The sequence below is a fragment of the Lissotriton helveticus genome, chromosome 10 (assembly GCF_964261635.1).
Source record: "Lissotriton helveticus chromosome 10, aLisHel1.1, whole genome shotgun sequence".
NCBI classification, from domain to species: domain Eukaryota; kingdom Metazoa; phylum Chordata; class Amphibia; order Caudata; family Salamandridae; genus Lissotriton; species Lissotriton helveticus.
In genome coordinates, this window is record NC_136071.1 from 367,333,855 (window position 1) to 367,352,847 (window position 18,993).

Below are 18,993 nucleotides of genomic sequence, written 5' to 3' on the forward strand. Positions count from 1 at the left end.
TTGAAATAGTTGATATTAACTGCAACCTATTGCTTCTGTTTAGGTTGTCGCAGTTACCCTTAGACTTCAATTCAAGCTTCAAGAGCATAATACATTGAACAGTTTGAAGGCCAGTGGGATTGTCCCTTGAGCAATCTTGCCCCCTCAGTAGCCCTCCTGAGGAGCAATGATTTGATGTCCCATCACCAGAGAAGATATGCACCATGGGATCCAGGTGATGGTTGCTTCGATGGAGCCCAGCGTCTACTGACTGTTGACCTAGCGGCACTCCTGTGCCATCCGTTCTTTGGACTTGACCCATGTGTTGACATGCCAGATTGGGATATCTGGGTTGAGGTCATAGGTGTCTGTGGTCCCTATATCACCACTCCTGTGATTTTTCTGCCCTGTTGATAAGGCTGTACTTTCCCTGTACTTTCCCTGTCGTTGTTTGTTACATGGACTCTCAGGCCCTCTGGGTCTCTTGTAGAGTCTCCCTGAATGATATGAGCTTGCCTATTTGATGGTGTTCTGGATAAAGTACATAGGTTTCTGAGGGGAGTAACTTGCTCTACAATAATGGGATTTAGGTCTCCTCGTTGAATAGCTGCATTTAAGCTTTTGACTTCAGTGTTTGCATTGCGTTTTTTTTAATTATTTTTTTTATTGGTATTTCACAAAAAAGAAAAAAACATCCAACACATGTATTGGCAGAAGTTAGTGACATCAGAGATACAGACAATTTCATACATTCATAGGCAGGTTTCTGTTGCCGTGGTTGTCTTTTCTATGTAACAAACCTAATGACCCAGTCAGTGGCATGTCGAAAAGCCCCTCCGTGCAAATATACTGATAATTACACTCCTACTATCTGTCCTACTATAAGCCTACTCGTCGTCCATTCTATGGTGTGTTAGGGTAGGCTATTGCGCTGTATGGTGCCTGTCACTAGTCTAGTCTCACCCTCTGGCTGGTTGCTTACGTCCTCGTCCTCTGCGTTGTCCCGTACCTGTCTCCTCTCTAAAAACTATTACGAGGGGGTAGCAAGTCGCTATAGAGTTCAGTTTGTCTCTCAACCCCAACAAGACGCCGTCGCGTCATCCCGCCCCCGTCCCATGCCCACCCACGCCTGCCCTTCCCCAACTAGGCCACGAACATCCCCTTTCCCCAGCAAGCCCACCCCGATCTTCCCTCCCAACACAAGAATTTCCAAACCCATATCAGAAGAAAAACAAAACAGATCCCGTAGTCTAAATTCAGTGGGAGTCACACGTGGGCAAAGGTAGCAAGCAGTACTCGAACTCTGTATGAAACTTATTCATATCACCACCTGCCCCTCCCCCGTCTCAATATCCAAGTGGAATGTGCGGAACCATAACCCGTATCTTAAGGCTTCTTCACTTCAGCAATGTCTGGCGCTCTCTCCAACAACGTTCTATTAACTAACATATCCATCAAAAATATCATCCCCTCAACAATAAACCATGACATCTGTGTGCGACAGATTCATATAAAAGAGGGGTGCCCTTGGCTAAAGCAGTACATTATAGACCTGCATACCTGGAGCCGTATCCTGGAGAGTGCCTGTATCTGACCAAGGTAGTCTTCTTCAAGGGGTGCCCCCACCCATAGACCTCCCACCGAACCACTTCAAGCCACCCAGTAGTAAGGGGCGCATCTTAGTCATTACATCTAACAGACCACAATACCTCCCCCCACTCGTGTCTTCATACACCAGGGGTGTAGACTCTGCGACTTATCTGTATGGGGCAACATTAGTCCTGTTCCTCCATGGAGCCCCCTGCTGCGCCAGTCTCTCCACTCGGGGAGGGTCGGTCTTCTCTTCGCCAGTCCTGAAGGGCTCTCTGCAGTGCTTTGGGGTCAGTGAAAATCAAGGATTTCCCTTGCCGGTTGATGCTGATCTTCGCAGGGTATAGCATCGCGTAATCCGCTCCCATTTCACGCAGCTGCCGTTTCATCGGTGTGAATTGTCTCCTAGCCTTTTGCACCTTAGCCGTGAAGTCCGGAAACAGCAAAAGGGTCGATCCCTCGAATTGCAGAGGCTGTTTATCTCTTGCTAATCGCAGTGCTACATCCCGGTCTCTGTAGTTGAGTAACTGGGCAATTATTGGCCTCGGTGGTGCTCCTAGTTTAGGTCTTGGGCCCAAAGAGCGGTGGGCTCTTTCCACTACGAACATAGCAGGGAAGGCAGAGTCACCAAGTAGCTTCTTAAGCAGGTTTCCGACAAAGACCTCCATATTTCCGGTCTGTGTGGTCTCGGGCAGGCCCGTGATACGTAGGTTGCATCGCTGAGAGTGGGCTTCTAAATCCTCCGTCTTGTCTAGTAGTAACTGCATAGCTCTGTTCAGCTGTTTATTATCTGCATCCAAGGTAGTCTACGCTTCCTCTACCTCAGTAATGTGGCGCTCTGCCATATCCATCCTCTCTACCTGTTTATCGAGTCTCTCCGCCATACGGTCGATTCGATAGGAAAGCGCATCCATCTTGGTACCTACTGAGGGTATTCCTCCTTGCAGGCTCTTCTCCATGGCTAACAATAAGCCTCGTATATATCCTGTTGTGAGGTGTCTTCCAGCAGATCTCGTTCCCCCGCATCTTTCCCCACTGTGGTGTCGCCTGCCCTGGTTCCTTTCGGGTCAAATGATAATTTAGGTTGTGACCTGTCTGTGCGCCCCATGGCTAAGGGGCCAGGTGCGTCTCCGCGGCAGAGGGAGACAGAGGCGTCGCAGGCCGAGATCGCAGTAGTGGTTTATTATGTGGTTGAAATTGTATGTGGATAGGGACTTTGCGCTGCAGCTTCAATCACTATATGAGCCCCTCAATGACAACTCACAATGCCGGCGCAATCACAAGGCTCCCGGGCTCCCCCCTTCTGCTGCTGTCTACCCATTGTCGCTGAAATTTCCTCTATCTGGGGTGCAGCGCTGGTTCACAAGGAATTCTCACCCCACAGCGTATTCTCCAAACCTGGGTGCAAGTGATCAGCGCGGGTCTCACCGATCCTTCAGGGTCTCTCCACCAGCACCAGAAGTTGTCCCCCAGCCCAGGCAGGAGGGGTGGGCAGGACGTCCCCCGCCCGCCCGCGCCATTGATCGGGGCGAGAGTTAAAGCAACGAGCCCCCCCTTAGCGTCCACAAGCAGCAACAACTGTCTCCCTGCTGGGTGCGAGTATATTTCAGCGCTGCCCCGAGCCCAAGATGGCGACCGCCGCTCCTTCACTTACTGTCCTGTGGACCTCCGTCCCATCCACCACCACTGCGCAAAGGAGAGGTGGCCTGTCAGCAATCGTGTTTTTCGAGGGAGTTCCCCGCCACCTCCAGCGCAGCATCATCTCGCGGCTCTCAGTGGCGGCTAGGGCGCCGAGACACTCTTATACGCAAGGGGCCTCCGCCGGACCCCGGCACCTCCACCACACCCGGGCGCCTCCCCTCCTTCCCTGGGCACACCTCCTGAGTAACGGTCCCAGACAGGCAATCACCCCTGGGGGCCCGCGCCCGACGATCTGCCTCCTCCAAGTCACTGTGTCCGGCTCGCCTCTCCAGGTGTGTGCAGCTCTACTCACTGCAGTGTCCTCTGGTGCCGCTTGCTGTCGCCCACCGGGAGGGAGCCCGACTCCGCAGTCCTCTCCGCAACGGCATCCCTCACCCCGAAGGGCTGTCGCTGCCCGCAGCAGGCGTGAGGTAGGTCCTCCGATTCACCTCCGTCCCCGACTGCTCCTCCGGGGTGTGCAGGCAGCCAAGATCCCTCGGCAGGCCGCCGTGCTTTTCGCAGTGAAGGCCGCTGCTCTCTGGCGCTACTCCCCGTACCAGGCCTCGATGATCGCCGTGATCTCAGCAGGCGGAAACATGTCCCCAGGTGTTCCGCTCCTTGAGTCAGTGTCTAAAGGGTACTTCAGGCCACCGCACGTGCAGGATAAATGTAGGATATTTCTTTGAGGAGGACGAGCTCTCGGCTCAAGCAGCCATCTTGGTTGCGAGCTAGCTCTGCCCCCTTGCATTGCGTTTTGTAATGACCTCTGTTTGGTCTCTATTGATGCAGTTGGCCCCCTGACTGGAGGTTGCCTGGTTGATCGGCGTTTTGGGGGTTGGATGTAGGTGGATTCCATGTGTGCGTCTTTGTTTTAGGCAGAAAAGTGGGTATCTGGTTGATTCTGATCTTTTGTTGCAGCCTCTCCTCCTAAGTTGTCTCCTTTGTTTGCCATTTAGGGCCCTCATGCCTCCTGCATGGGGTGGCGTTGGTCTGGTGGAAGAGACTTCCTCGGATACGCTTCTCATGGTTTCTGTATGTAGATTTTTGACAGCTGCTCTCGCTGGGCTTTGTGTTTTGAAGGCTTCTGATTCTGTGTCTGGTGGATTATTCGGAAATGCCATACCCTTTTTCAGGTCCTCAGCTAGGTCAGTCAGCATAAAGGGAAGGGAGGATAGTTCCTCAACAATTGGCCCAAAGCCACAGATCAAGCTAGCTTCCTGTTTGGTGTGTGTTCTTAGTGTGTTACGGTTCCCTAGTGTTTTACTCATGCCTCTAACATATAGAGCTATAGTGTTGAGAAGTGTCAGTTGCATTTCCATATTTTCTGACTGGTACTGATCGTTGCATAGTGCTTAGCAGGGAGGCATACACATTTATCGTTTGTGATGGAACTGAGTTGTTTAGGTGGGCTCTCCTGTTGAGGTCCGTATCTAATTTGCCTTTGCTGCCTTTGTCAGAAATGATTGAAGGAGATTTGTGAGTGGACCCTTTTGGGGTGTCCAGTGAATAGGATGCCACCATGTCATCCCCTTCCTGGGTGCCAAGATAGGAAAAGTCTTCCATCTTGTCCTCCTGTGTCCCTTTTGATCCTGCCCATCTGCAGCTCTTAGTGTGATCCTCTTAGGGTAGCAATGTCAGCTGACAATTTGGAGGGTGAGAGGGGCCTGTGAGTGGTAATGGGCCAGTGTATTTGTGCCCCCTTTTTGTGCCATGGCTTCTCCCTCTGTCTCCTTTTTATTGACGTCCTCTGCTTGCACAGAAAGAGATTCCAGGCTATGAGGGAAGAGCTTTGTTTGTTGGGGTGATTTAAATGTATAGTCCCTCTCTTAATTAACCCTTGGTGTAGGACTAAGCTACCCTCGAGTAGTTTGTGCAACTATGCGCTACGTGAATTGCGCGTAGCACAGTGCAACAACGCTTAGTGTAGCGGGCATTTTTTGCTTGCTTACGGCCCTCAACATCAAGTTGGCGACCGCGAGCGAGCAAAATACCATCCCAGCGACACTTTTTCCTCGTTCGCGATCAGCAACATCAAGTTGCTGATTCGCAAGCGTAGAAAATAAACCTCCCGGTGAGATTCTCAACATGGGGAGGTCAGGTTTCTCATTGTGAGTGGTCGCGTATGCTCGCGACCACTCGCAATGAGAAACTACCTGTCCGTGTTGAGAAAGCTGCCGCTCGAGTAGAAATCTACTCGAGCTGAAGTAAACGACCACTTGCACTGTGCAAGATGTGGTTTGCAATTATTGCACAGTGCGGACCAGCATCCGGCACTGTGCAATCAGTGCGAACAGCATTTTGCACAGTGTCTTACGCAGTTTGCGTAGCTACGCGTAGCTTGCGAAGAGCGAAATGAACTTCGCGTAGCTACGCTTAGCCCTACTACGCGAACTACACCCAGGGTTAATCTTGATTTGCTGCTATGAATCTAGAGGATGGCAGGCCATGGTCAGGACGGTGATGTAGTGTTGAAGTGATGCTTAAGGCTGATGTGCCCCTTCTGTCTGCGGTGTTTTCCCATGTGGTACGAATTGTGTGGGTTCCTATTCATCACATTGGCCTGCTCCGCCTGCTCCTTTGTTATTTGGATTTGTGGTGAGTGCTTCTCTTGCACCATTGGCCTGGCTAGAGGTGATATAGACATCGGATTGATGGGGTCCTGAAGGCCATGTACCCCGCAATAAATGAGAATATGATGGAGCCTTCATATTTTAAGGAAGAATTTAGATAACATTTTGGGTTGGCAAAGGGTCTGCTGTCTTCCTTCTTGGTCCTCATGGCTTCCTGCTGGTGTTCCCAGTATCGCTGGGTCACAGGCGATTAATGCTGTTTGCAGCTGTGTTCCCTAGCCTTTTTGGTGCCTTCTTCTTGCCTTTTGCCCCACCAGGACGTGCGGGAGGCGGGCCCCTTGTCTTCCCTGACCTCATTGTTCCTGGCCGACTCTGGCTGAGCATTGTGCTTCCTTGGCTACCTAATCACCTTGACTTGTGTTTTTTGTTGGGGACTCCCTTTTCCAATGCCTGGGACTCCTAGTCCTAGGCTTGATCCTGGAACTGCTGATGTGGCTGGTGGGTCGCCTCTACCAGATATACACTTAGTGGCAACTGGTGGACCTGGTCAAACCTTGCATGTAATTTGGCCAGTGATGGAGTTTTATCCGCTGGTAATGAGTCCAGTTGAAGGTTGCCAGTTGCTGATAGTAGGTGTCACACTGGTGAATCAGAGGAGCAATCGGGGATGGCTTGAACGTGAAGAAGTGAGGGAGGTGAGATGGAGGATACTGGAGGGACTGGAGGGGGCTCTGGGTGGGCAAAGTGGATGGCCCAGGTAGAGCAGAAGACCCGAGAGCCCATTGCCAGCAGAGGAAGGATTTGTTCATCCTATCCTTTGCCTTTCCCTTAATCCTGCCTCTCCTCTCCCCTGCCCCCCCTCACCCAGCATTCCGCAGCCCTCCCAGCCCCAGCTCACCTCAGGGGTGTCTTGCGCAGGGACTTCCTCTGTGTCCGCTGTGTCCTGCTCCTTGGCTGTCCTCGGCTGCCATAGTCAGTTGTCGGTGCATGAGGGCAGCTGTAGCTGGGGTCAGTTAACCAAAGACAGAAGATGACCAAGGGCGTGCTGCCACCTATGTCTTCAAGGTTCCCAAGCTTTTTGCAGAACGTGATGCAGCCCAATCCCCAGATCCAGCCTTAGAGCCTACCACACCTTGCTGAAGTTGGCTGGGGAGGTGAGGTGTCTTCAGTAACCTCAGGGAGTAAGTGGAGGGGTGAAATAAGTGGGCCTCACCCAGAGGCCCATGCTTTTCCCTTGACAGTGCCCCTGGCGGCCCCCACTGCTTCCTAGGTTCCCACTCTCCACACCTTCGATGTTAGGCACACTTTTTTTTCGGTCCTCACCCTGGATCGGCACCCAAGCTGTCTCGCTCCCCGGTCAGTGGCTTCCATGAAGAGATGCACAGAGAGGAAGGTAACAAGGAAGGCAATGGGAGGTGGTGGTGGAAGTGAAGTAAACAGTGGCCACTGCAGACATCAAAGATCCCGGCGTCTTTGGGGAGCTGGTATGAGGAGAAGAGGGGGAATGAGGGATTGGGTCAGATGGCAGCATCACCGACGAGTGGGTCTCTGACAGGGTCACCTCAATGGAACATCTGTGGCTCACACTCTGCAGCAACTGGCTGACGGATGCCGCACTAGCACAGTCACGGGCTGCGGGTTCCCAGGAGCCTTCCCTTGACCCTTGAGTGCAAGCAAGGCAAAGGCAGCGGCTTCAGTCCTGGTTGTGGGGTGGTCTTAATTCATTAAAACAGTCCTTGCGTAAGAAGAGAACAGCAGTTTAGCGCCGCCATTTCTACCATTGACGAAGCATCCGGTGTATAACCAAATAGGGAATAGATGTTGATGTCAACTGTATCAGATACTGATGGGATAGCTGGATCTCTGGAGGTACTAAAAGGTTATGGGCTTGCAATTTATGTATATTTATCCATAACTCGATGCTCATTTGAACACCTCCACCTCATGCAAGAAAGCTAGAAGGGTGCCAAGAGGACTCTCCAGTGCCCCAATAACATCATCTGTGTAGAGGCTGATCATGTGTTCCTCCCCTTCAAAATGATCCCCGGTAATTCTCGGTTGTCCCACACTCTTTGGGCAAAGGGCTAACAGAATGAGCGATAACGGACACCCCTGTCTAGTTCACAATCATATAGAAAAGGATGCAGAGGTCTGGCCATTGACTCCAACAGTGGCTTGTGACTGGCCATAAATGCTTAATACCCAAGTGTGAAACCACTCCCCCAAACCAAAGTAAGCAAATGCCTTCTCTGCATCTATGGCCAGTAGCATTGAGTCCCTTTTGGAGTGGAACTTTTGGCTTTGTCGATCAGCTTGAGTATCTTCTTGGTGCGGGACAGTTTCTGCCTGGTCAGGGGCTATCAGGCCCAGCATTAGTGGATTCAATCAGCCTGACAAGATGCTAGTAAATAACTTAGCATCCACGGTTAGGAGGGAAATGGGTCGATAGGACCCACATTGTTTTTTGTCCTTGCCCGGCATGGTAATACAACTATGAATGCTTCCATCATTTAGGGTGGTATCGTGGAAGGGTCAGTACTTTAGTGAATGAGGTGGGTCAGAATTGGTCTTATAGAACAGCGTTAGGAAAGTGTTTGGTCCCAGTGATTTAAGGGGTCTTTTATGGGCAATGTCAGAAATAACTTCCTCTATTCAGATCAGGTAACACAACCAGTTGCCTGATCTTCTGTGATGCATGGCCTGCAGGCACCTTGACCCAGTTCATTTTGGGATAGAGGTTGCTCTAAATATTATGAAAGTCAAGGAACTGGGAAATAATAGGATCATCTCCCTCGATCTAAGTACCATCTTCTGCTAGTAAGAACTCAACTCCTGCAACCTGCTGTTGTGCTTGCAGTTTATTTGCTAGTAACCACCCACAACTGTCCCCCCACTTAAAAGGAGTGTTTCAGGTGGAGTAGAGAATAAGCGGTCTTGTTGAGATCTAGCCACACAAGTTGTTTTCCGGTGAACTACAGCTGCCGCCAAACTTGAGGGGTGACCGTACAGTGATGTATGCCTTCTAGTTCCCGCACCTGGTGTTGTAATTGTTCCCATGTGTCCCGGCACAATTTATCATCTGCTGCAGAAATTGCAATCTGCTCCCCCCGAATCACTGCTTTGAGAGTCTACCACAGGAGCAAAACACAAGTGTTAGCTAGGCCATGTAGTTAGTGAATACCAATGTAGCCTGCTTGATGATTGCTGGCCTGTATAGAAGGATTTTCCATAATCCCCATGGCTGAGAAGTATGACTCGTTAGGGGTGATGCAAAATCTAGTTACACCGTAGTATGGTCTGAAAGCAACCGCAGTTCAATTTCTATGGAGGTGACGGGGCCTGTAGCTCCTTAGCTCCTACACTCTGCCATCTTCTATACCACCCCCCAGGCAACTCTTCAGAATTCGGGGTTCACCTTTCCGACTTGATTGCCCATTGCGCACTAGGCAACTCTAACAACATAATTCTGGGCGACCTCAATCTAAGGTGGAATAAAACAAAGAATCCGCTCATTTAAACCCTAAATAACCTACTTCTAGCTAATAATCTGACCCAACACTGCTCAGAAGACACTCATCACAGAGGAGCTATCCTTGACGCTATTATAGCCAAAAGCAAGGCTATCTCCATCAACCACATCCTCCCTGTTGACTGGTCCGACCATCACATAGTTCTCTTTTTTACATCAACCATTCGATCTTGACCAATCTAATTCCCAAGCTAGACCCCCCAAATGGGTCAGGAGCACAGCCCAAATCCCATGAGCGGACCTAGAAGAAAGAATCAGCTTGCTGCTCCCCTACTCCACTGACCACCTCTCAACCAACAAACTCACTTCTCTTTATAACTCCAATATGACACTTACCCTGGATCAAATAGCTCCCTTGAAGCTAAAGAAATCTAGGAACATCCCCTCTAGAACATGGTTCACCACTGACATCAAGAAGACAATTAAGAGCCGCAGAAAGAACCTGGAGGAATAATCCCTCAGCCCTCCACCACGATCAACTCCAAGCAGCCCGCAGGATGTACAAAAATCACATTAAGAACAAAGTCAGCTTTCTTCTGCGCGCAAAAAAACATCCCAAAGAACTTTTTAATATCATAAGGAATCAAACCTCCAAACCCATACCGTCCTCAACTTAGGCATCCAAAGTTCGATGCGACAGCTTCACAACCTTTTTCAACGACAAAATCGCCAAGATTGACCTCGCTCTTGGCATAAATCCCATCTCTTTCAGTGAGATCAAAATGTCCAAAACTCTTGTTAGCGCTTCTGTGAAATCTCCAAGACAGTGGTCATCATTCATTCCCATCCAGGAAGCAGTGAGACTCAATCTAATCTCCAACGCCAAGCACTCAGCTCACGCCCTGGATCAGCTACCTCCTCACCTGGCCAAAGACCTGAGGCTAGTCCTAGCTCCAATATGGTGCAAGATCATCAACAGCTCATTGAGCTCTGGAATCGTACCAGACTGCCTTAAGGTTGGGCAAGTTACACCACTATTAAAGAAACCAGGACTAGACACTGAAGATCTGAATAATTTCCGACCTGTCTCGAACCTTCCTTTTTTGTCCAAAATCATGGAAAGATGTGTACTCCCACAGCTAACCCAACACCTAGAAAACATTAAACTACTAGATCCCCACCAATCGGGCTACAGAAAGAGATGCAGCACTGAATCAGCAATCCTCAATGTCATAGACGACCTACTCACGTCACGTCACTCGACTCGGATCAATGCTGCCTTCTCATCCTCCTAGACTTATCGGCCACATTCGATACAGTCGACCACAAACTGCTCTTAAGGGTTCTTCAAGAAAGGGCCGATCTACAAGAGATGGTCCTTCACTGGTTCTCTTCCTTTCTTCACAACCAATCACAAAGAATAAAAATCAAAAACTTTGAATCCGACTTCCACCCTGTCATCAGAGGTGTTCCACAAGGGTCTGTATTCTCCCCCTAGCTCTTCAACATCTACATTGAACCCCTCACTTCTCTACTCAGAAAATCCAACATCCCCTTTCATCTATATGCAGACGACATGCAGCTCTATCTGGAAACCACCTCAATTGATGACATCCAGAGACTAAACAACACGCTCAAAGAGGTCCAACACTGGCTCACAACCAATCACCTGAAACTTAACCAAGAAAAAACAGAAATACTACTTATTTCCAACAAAGATGATAACCCACAAATCAAAGAATGGCTCAAAGTCATTGATGCCCTCAATGGCAACCTTACCTTGGCAGACTCAGTAAATTCTCTAGGGATCACCCTAGACCCAAACCTTGACATGAAGAAACACATCACAAGATCCGATAAAAGTGCCTTTCTCAACCTAAAATTACTATACAAAATAAAACCCTTCCTCCCACCAAGAACCTTCAACGAGCCACCCAAGCACTGGTCCTCTCCAGAATAGACTACGGGATCGCTACCTTGACGGGGACGGCAAAAACCCACCTTGCCCCCTTGAACACAACACTCAACGCAGCAGCAAGAATAGTCACCGGAATTAAGAAATTCAAGCACATCTCTCCAGCTCTCAAAGAACTCAGATGGCTCCCAGTTGAGTTGCGAGCCAGCTTTAGAACAGCCTGCCTCACACATAAAGCACTGCATACAGGTAAACCAGAGTACCTGGCCGCCAAACTCAAAAGGGGAGGCCAGTCCAGAAACCTCCGGAGCTCCAGCTCTCTACTGCTCATCCCGCCAAAAACTCGCAAACACAGAACCACAGCCAAATCTTTTGCTGGAAACGCACCTAAAATCCGGAACTCCATCCTACCCCCATCAGAACAATTCCCTTGTTTCCAAAATTCAAGAGCCCACTAAAAGCCCTCTTCCTCGACCGCCCTCGAGCGAACTGAAAGACCCTGGACAGTTCCCCAACCGACACTCCATCTTTCCTAAAATTCGAGATTGACAACACGGACTCAGATCAAGAAATCCTTTTGTGTATAAACAATTTGATTGCTGATTATGTATGGTTGATCGTCAGATTCGACGTGCACCCTCTGCTGATCTCCCCTGCGGCCATATGCCTGTTCCCCTCATGCCCTAACCCTCATGTTCCCCCATTCTCCTGTATCATATGTCTGTTCATTATTGTATATGTTGTGAAGCGCTCTGATACCCCTGGGTCCAGCTAGCGCTATACAAAACTCCTAAAATAAACACAATTTTAAAAAGTGATCACGTCGGGTGTACATCTTGTGTGCATGGCAGTAGTACATGTAATCTTGGGTCTGGGTATGGCTTTTTCTCCACAAGTCCCATAGTCCCATCTTACAAAGCCATTGAGTGCCCTCTAGGGACACCTCCCTACACCCTCCTTGTGTGCAGACTGAACGGTCTATTTCATTATGGAATACAGGATTAGGGTCCCCCCAATCAGCACCAGCCTATCCTGTGAGGTAATGATCTCTGCCACCGCTCTATGGAGAAATCATTTTTGGCCATCGTTGGGGCATACAAAGAGCCAAAAATGAAGGTGTGATCTCTAAGTCATACCTTATACACCAGTAACCATTCCCTAGTTTTGATGAGTTTAGCTCCCACTTTCCTTTGGAAAGAATGGGAGATCAGGGTGGCAACCCCCAGCCTCTTGTGTTTGTAGCTCAGATGAAGAATTGTTGTGGGAAGGTCTAGGACTTAAGCCAATACCGAGCACCTGAAACCAAATGAGTCTCCTGGAGGAGGAGTATGTTGGCTCCAATCTGTTCTAGATACAATAATATGTCACTTTTTTGGGTAAGGTTGTGATGCCTTTTCCCATTAAGTGAAAGCACCATCAAGGTATTGTGTGGTACAGGAGTGAGTAGCAGCTGCTCTAGTCCCCCCCATCCATAGGCCACTCCTCTGTTCTATGGGGGTTACCAACCCTCTGAATAGCTTCTCTTTGGAGAGGCTCATTGACAAGATGTACCCACATTCAGTGTGACTACCCCTCCCTCGAAACACCCAAAATTAACAATAGAACGGATGTTCCTGGTAAATCAAAACTACTGACCTTGGTCAGCGATGTCCCAGCGTAAGTTTCTGGTATTGGGGTACATAGCGAGATCCGATCTTCTGACATGTCGCCCCCCCCCAGCAGACCCCTCTCAGGATTTATCAGAAGCAATCAGTGAGCCCCCATCAGACATCACGTTCCCTGTTCATCTGAGTCCCTTGTTAGCTTCTCCAGTAATGCTGGCATCTCCTGCGCCATGGTTTCAGGGTTGGGTGCAGGCCCATGGATGGAGTCAGGCCTTTCTACCACCTGGAGTGCTTCATGGCTTTCAGTTCCTTTGGGCTAGTCTTGAAGTTGTCATCAGTGCTATCCTCGATTTTCAGTACCTCACAGTCAAGGATCGAGGCTGGTGAAGTTTCCTGCTCCAGCGGAAGATGATACAGAACGATGCCCACAGGAGTAGAGGATGCCCCTCTTCCAAAGTTGAGTAGCCACTGAACAGAACTCTTGCCTCTTTAGTAGCATTAGTGAGGAAAGATATTGATAGAGCATCAATGTGTGGCCTTTGAACTGCAGTGGATATATTTATCTTGCTTTGCAGAGAATCCTCTCTTTAAGTGGAAAATCCTGGACACACACCAGTATATCAGAATTCCCTGTGCGTGAACGACCTGCTCTGTACACTTTATCCAGCTGTATGTACGGTTCTTGTGTGGTTTCCTGGCTCTGGGGGAAGAGGGCTTTCACATAGTGCCCATTGTCAAAGATGATGGGGGGCCCTTCTTATTTGGTTGTTATTGCTTCTTGACCTATTATCTAGGCCTTTGGAGTTCCACCATGTGCAGCACCGTGAAGTGACAAAAAACTCTGCTGCACTTGGCGGAGTTCTGCATGCGGTGGAGCGCATAAGGATCATGCTGTGTGTGATGATTTTCAGCGACCGGTGTTTGTACTGCACTGGAAAATCATTGTAACTGGTAACATGCGCAGCAAAAGAGGGCGCTGCTTCCTTTCTGCCGCTTGGGTTGATTTTCTACCCGAGCCGCAGCTTTCTCAATACAATTGGACAGTTTCTCAAAGTGAGCGGTTGCAAGCATATGCAACGGCACACATTGAGAAATTCAACCGCCCTTGTTGAGAAATCTCCCTGGGAGGTTGATTTTCCTCGCTCGCAACTGCCAACTTGACGCAGAGCGTGGAGCACAGAAAATTCTGCAAACTCCATGAATGGAGCAGAGTTCACCAAACAGGCCTACTATTTTCTCAATCTTCCATGTGTTCCTGTAAGTCAATCTGCTGATACCTTAGGTGAATGACTCTCTGCTGGAAGAGCGCAATCTCTTCTCCATCCTGGCTGGTTTTGTGATCCTCCAATGTGGAGACACTGTCCCCAATCTCAGCCTGATACTTGCAAATTAGTTTTAGGTATTGCAAAACATTCTTTTTAACTGTCTGAAGATCGTCTCTTGGGGATGTAAACAGGCTATTCCCCCCCCCCCCCCGGAAAGGCCTGGTCCCCTAGCAAGCTCTTTCTTGAGGTTTTCAGGTCCACAGTCCTGACCAAAACCTTCAAATAGAGGAGCGAAAACAACTGTAGTTTTAGGAAACCCCTGACCCACCTACCTAGTAAATGGCATGCTTCATCATCGGGGCCCAGCTGGATCACCTAGCACAATCCAGCTGTGCTTCAATGCCTGAGTTACAGCGGAGCAGGTTGTTTGTGTAAGGAAAGTGAGGTGCCATGTGAAGTGCAGTTATGGGTTAAAAATGCCTCTAGGAATAACCCTTGTAAAAGTTTTAATAAGAGGGCCCTAGGATATAGGTACCTCTTTGAAGGTTTTGGTCAGGACCGTGGACCTGAAAACCTCAAGAAAGACTTGTCCATTTTGTTTGTTCATATACTACTTAGGGAAGAGGACAAGTTAACTGTTTCCTTACTTTGTAGTTGTTTCAATATATCCCTAGCGAGCTCCACATGGGCCTCGAGAGGAAGTCCTTGGGGGATCGGGCCTCTTTGATATGTGCCGTTGCCATAGTCAGTCACTGCAGTGGAAGTCCCAACCACAGCTCAAGGGCAGCAGGGGGCTCCTTGGGATGCGCTGGCCTCTTAGTAGTGTGAGGGTGTATTTGGGCAACAGCTGTGATGGCAAAGGCATGTCCAGGTGATTGGGGCCCCAGCAACTTTGGCACAGACTTTCATGTTCTCTCTGGGTTCCCACCCCATTTCTGCAGATCACATCGCATCCCCTTCTTATCAGTATCCCGGGTGGCACTCACAAGCCATGCAACACCCACCAATGCACTGTTCCCCTTGGGGCTTTCCAAAAACTCTCTCCTCTGCTGAGTACCCGACCACTCTTACCAGCCAGTCGGTGGACCTCCACCAGAATAGCAAACGGAGTCTAGCCTTAGCCCTGGAAGTACACATGTATAAGCAGAGCATGTCAATCCATGTGGACTCCTGCCTCAGTGGGAACACATTTCACCCAGCCAGGCCAGCAGTTGTAGGGCCCAGATAGTATGGAACATGGAGCCACAGCATAGAGTGAGGGCACGCCTTGGGGTGGGGGCAATTGCAAAATTCTGGGTATGCCGATCCCCCCGTATCGGAAAGAGGCTAGGCTCCAGTAAAGTTATCTAGCATCAGAGCTCCTGTCAGTGGCCCTTCTTGGTCTAGAGCAGCAGCCGAGGCCCCGGCCATGAGTCTCTGGGGTATAGAGGGGCTGTAGCTGACAGGATGGACCGGCACTATTATTCTCGGTTCCTCAGTTAATCAGCGTATCAAACGTGGGTGCTTAGGGCTGTGAGCCGAGGAAGAGGTTGGCTCTGTGTCGAGCATTAGGCACAACGGGCCCACAGTTAATGGCCTTGGCCCTAGGCCTCTCCAGCCGTAGCTTGCTCTTGGGAGCACATGCTCTACAGAGTCAGCTATGTGAACACTGTAGAGGCCGTTGCCTAATTGTGTGGGTGATGTATTCTATTGCAGCTGAAGTCTTCTCAGCTGGAGTGCAGCCGCCACCATCTTATTGCTGATAAGGCGCTGCGGCCGCAGCTCCGATTCCACTGAGACAGGCTTTCCTCATCAGCTCTGGCAGCTCCCTCATGCTAAGGAGGTCCCCGATCATCGGGGGGACACATTAGGGTTCACACTAGCTATAGGTGCAGAGATTAAAGAAGACCTGCCAGCTGTGCACTCAGGCTACAGGCAGGGTTGAGGGCACAGAGCCTGGCCATGGGCTAGGCCGTGCATCCAACACCCAGAAATGTATGCCTGAAGATTGTCTACAACAAGGCTTAACTGAACGTGGAGATGGGGCACAGGGCTTCAACAATGGCCATCCCCTATGTCAAAACCCTATTTTGAAAGGCCAAATGTCATGCACAGAAGGAGTTGACTATCACCAGAGGATCAGGCAAAGAGGGTGGTCCTTCACCCGGGCTCTATGGCGCATGGCTGATGTAAGAGGGCTTGGCTCAAGGTCAGATTATGAGCAAACCTCCACTGCGTGCAGCCAGAGGTTCTGCCCAGCCTGGGTTGGCTGCTGGCAGATTTGGGGAGTGGGCCCTCTGCCCCAAAAACTGCTGTGTTCAGTTAAAGCACGTGCTCCATCCAGAGCACAGGCAGATGGTAGTGGTTGGGAAATGGGCCAGGACGCTGATTGAAAATGAAGGGGCAGATTTACAAGCCCCTTGTTTCACTTTTATGTTGTATCACTTTTGTGATGCAACGGTGGTGTAAAAAGTGCAGCAAATTTACAATGTGATGCATCTAGAGAGAGATGTGTTACGTTGTAAAGCCCTGCGTCAGGTATAATGTATGCAAGGTAGGCGTTCCAACGCAGGAAAGCCTCCTAAAAGTCATTCAGTGAAATCTACCAGATTTCACTGAGTGACTTTTATGAGACCAATGAGTCAAAACCTTACGACTGCTTGAAGCAGGCGTAAGGAGTGAAGCAGTGAATTGGGAATAGGCCACAACACTCATTGCTGGTGTTGTGTTGTGCTTGCGACACAACTCCAGCAATGCGTGACTTTTCCGCCAACAGATGCGTCAGAATTCATGACGCATCTGTCAGTCCTTGGGCCATAGTGCACCGTATTGTAAATACGGCGCATCTATGGTGGCGAAAGGGTTTTTCACGCACACGCAGGGAAACTGATGCATCTATACAGATGCATCCGTTTCTTGTAAATCTGCCCCTAAGTATTTGATCAAAGAAAATCCAATTCATACCTATGCTTGAAACACCAATTTGTGACCAGTCCAGACACGAAGACAATGAAATGAAGAGAACAACGTGGCTGGCGACTCAAGTTACGGCTTGTATTATTTATATCTGTAAGCATAACTGGTGAATTTCTGTGCCATGACTTAGTTTTAAAAGCGTTTTATTTCAGTGAATACAAATGTAAACTAATTTTCCCCTACATACTTTCAAATGTTAATGAGGTCATATTTTTTTCAACAGATGAAATGGATGAAGACCTTTACAGCTGTAAATCCGAGCTCAGGATAGTTCTTCTTGGTAAAACAGGAGCTGGAAAAAGTGCTACTGGGAATACAATAATGGGTAGAAAGGAGTTTGAATCCTACAGCTCATCAGATTCAGTAACCCGGGATTGCACTAGAAAAGAGACTGACTTTAATGGGAGAAAGCTTGTCATTGTGGACACCCCAGGTTTGTTTGATACAAATATGTCACAAGAAGAGACAGTAAATAAGATTTCCCGCTGTATCACAATGTCCTGCCCCGGGCCTCATGCTCTAGTGATGGTGCTACCAATCGGCCGCTATACAGCGGAAGAAAGGGACGCTGTAGAGAAGATCCAAGACATATTTGGAAAGGAGGCCATGAAATATATGATTGTTGTGTTCACCAGAAAAGATGAGTTAGAGTTTGAAAACTCAACACTGGAAAAGCATCTGAAAAATTCCAACAAAGACCTCAGGAAGTTTATCAAGATGTGTGGGGATCGATATTGTGCATTCAACAATAAACTCGGAGCAGGAAGGCAGGAGCAAGTGTCTGAGCTGATTGCGAAGATTGACAAAATGGTGGATCAGAATGACGGAAGATGTTACACCAATGAGATGTACATCCAAGCTGAGGCGATAGTGAAAGAGACGGAGGTCGAGTTGAAAAGACAGTACGAAGAGGACTTGGAAAAAGAGTTGGAAAAACTCAGGCATCAATATAAGGAAGAGCTGAAGAAAATAAGGTTAGAAAATGAGGCTAGAGAAGGGAACATGATGCAGCAGCTGACTTTGAAGTCTCAAGAAGCTTTCGGCAACAAAGAGGGGGGTGATTATGGGGCGACGCAGGAAGAGCTACAGCAACTGCGTGTGAAACTGAAAGAGACTACAAGAAAAGTCGATGTAAAGGTGAAAGAATTCAAGGATGCCAGAAAAAAAGCAGGCGATGATGCAGCGCCAAAAGTAAAGACAGCATTGTCAACTCTTCATTCGAAAGTACGAAAATGGTTTCACAAGTGATTATTTTATAAGCAAGTAAGAATTGTTCTGTTTAGGTAAAAAGTATTCCTTCTTGAGTGACAGTAAGCAGGTTTTTGAAGTGATTCGATACAGGCGCATCTTAGATGCAAAATAACATAATGTAGCCTCACTAATTGTGTGTACCACACAAAAAATTCAAATAAATTCATGATACAAATAAACACGACTTCTTGTTTGTTAATGTCAAAATCGTACTAGAGGAAATCAGCTATCTGACACACTAATTACCAGGCCAATAATCACAATGTGCCTCTGTTCTGTGGACATTGCTGTCCCTGGTCAAACTGTTTATCACGCCAAACAGCTGTATATCCCTATACTGAGATCAGCATTATCGAACTAAAAAAGTATTGCATTCAATATATCACCTAACACTTTTTTAAAATGTCTTTTTATCAATTAGCATAGCGGTTACAGGTACAACATCAGCGCATTGAAATACATTAGTACACGCACTAAGAGGATGTCAAAAATCCTGATCAACACAGTCGACCACTAACATTACACCGTTGCATCTTCTTATTCAAGTAGTGTGCTCCAGAAGTTTAACCCCCTACGTCCCATTACCAGTCCCTGCAAAAGAGGCAGGGGAAAAAGAAAATGGAGGAGAGGAGAATAACGAGGTAGTTGGGGGTGACAGGGGATAATAACTTGTGAGCACACTAACATTTGTTCTTTCTGTGTACGAGCAAATAGT

General features: G+C 48.6%; 1 protein-coding gene across 1 annotated transcript in view; it reads left to right on the forward strand.

The window, feature by feature from the left end:
* Nucleotides 1-18,457, forward strand: part of LOC144785215 (GTPase IMAP family member 9-like) — a 204,764-nt gene extending 186,307 nt beyond the window's left edge. The window contains exon 4 of the mRNA XM_078664249.1: nucleotides 17,251-18,457. Within this exon, the coding sequence (XP_078520375.1) occupies nucleotides 17,251-18,275 (1,025 nt within the window). The 3' untranslated portion in view covers nucleotides 18,276-18,457. The remainder of the gene's footprint in view (nucleotides 1-17,250) is intronic.
* The last annotated feature ends 536 nt before the right edge of the window (nucleotides 18,458-18,993 follow it).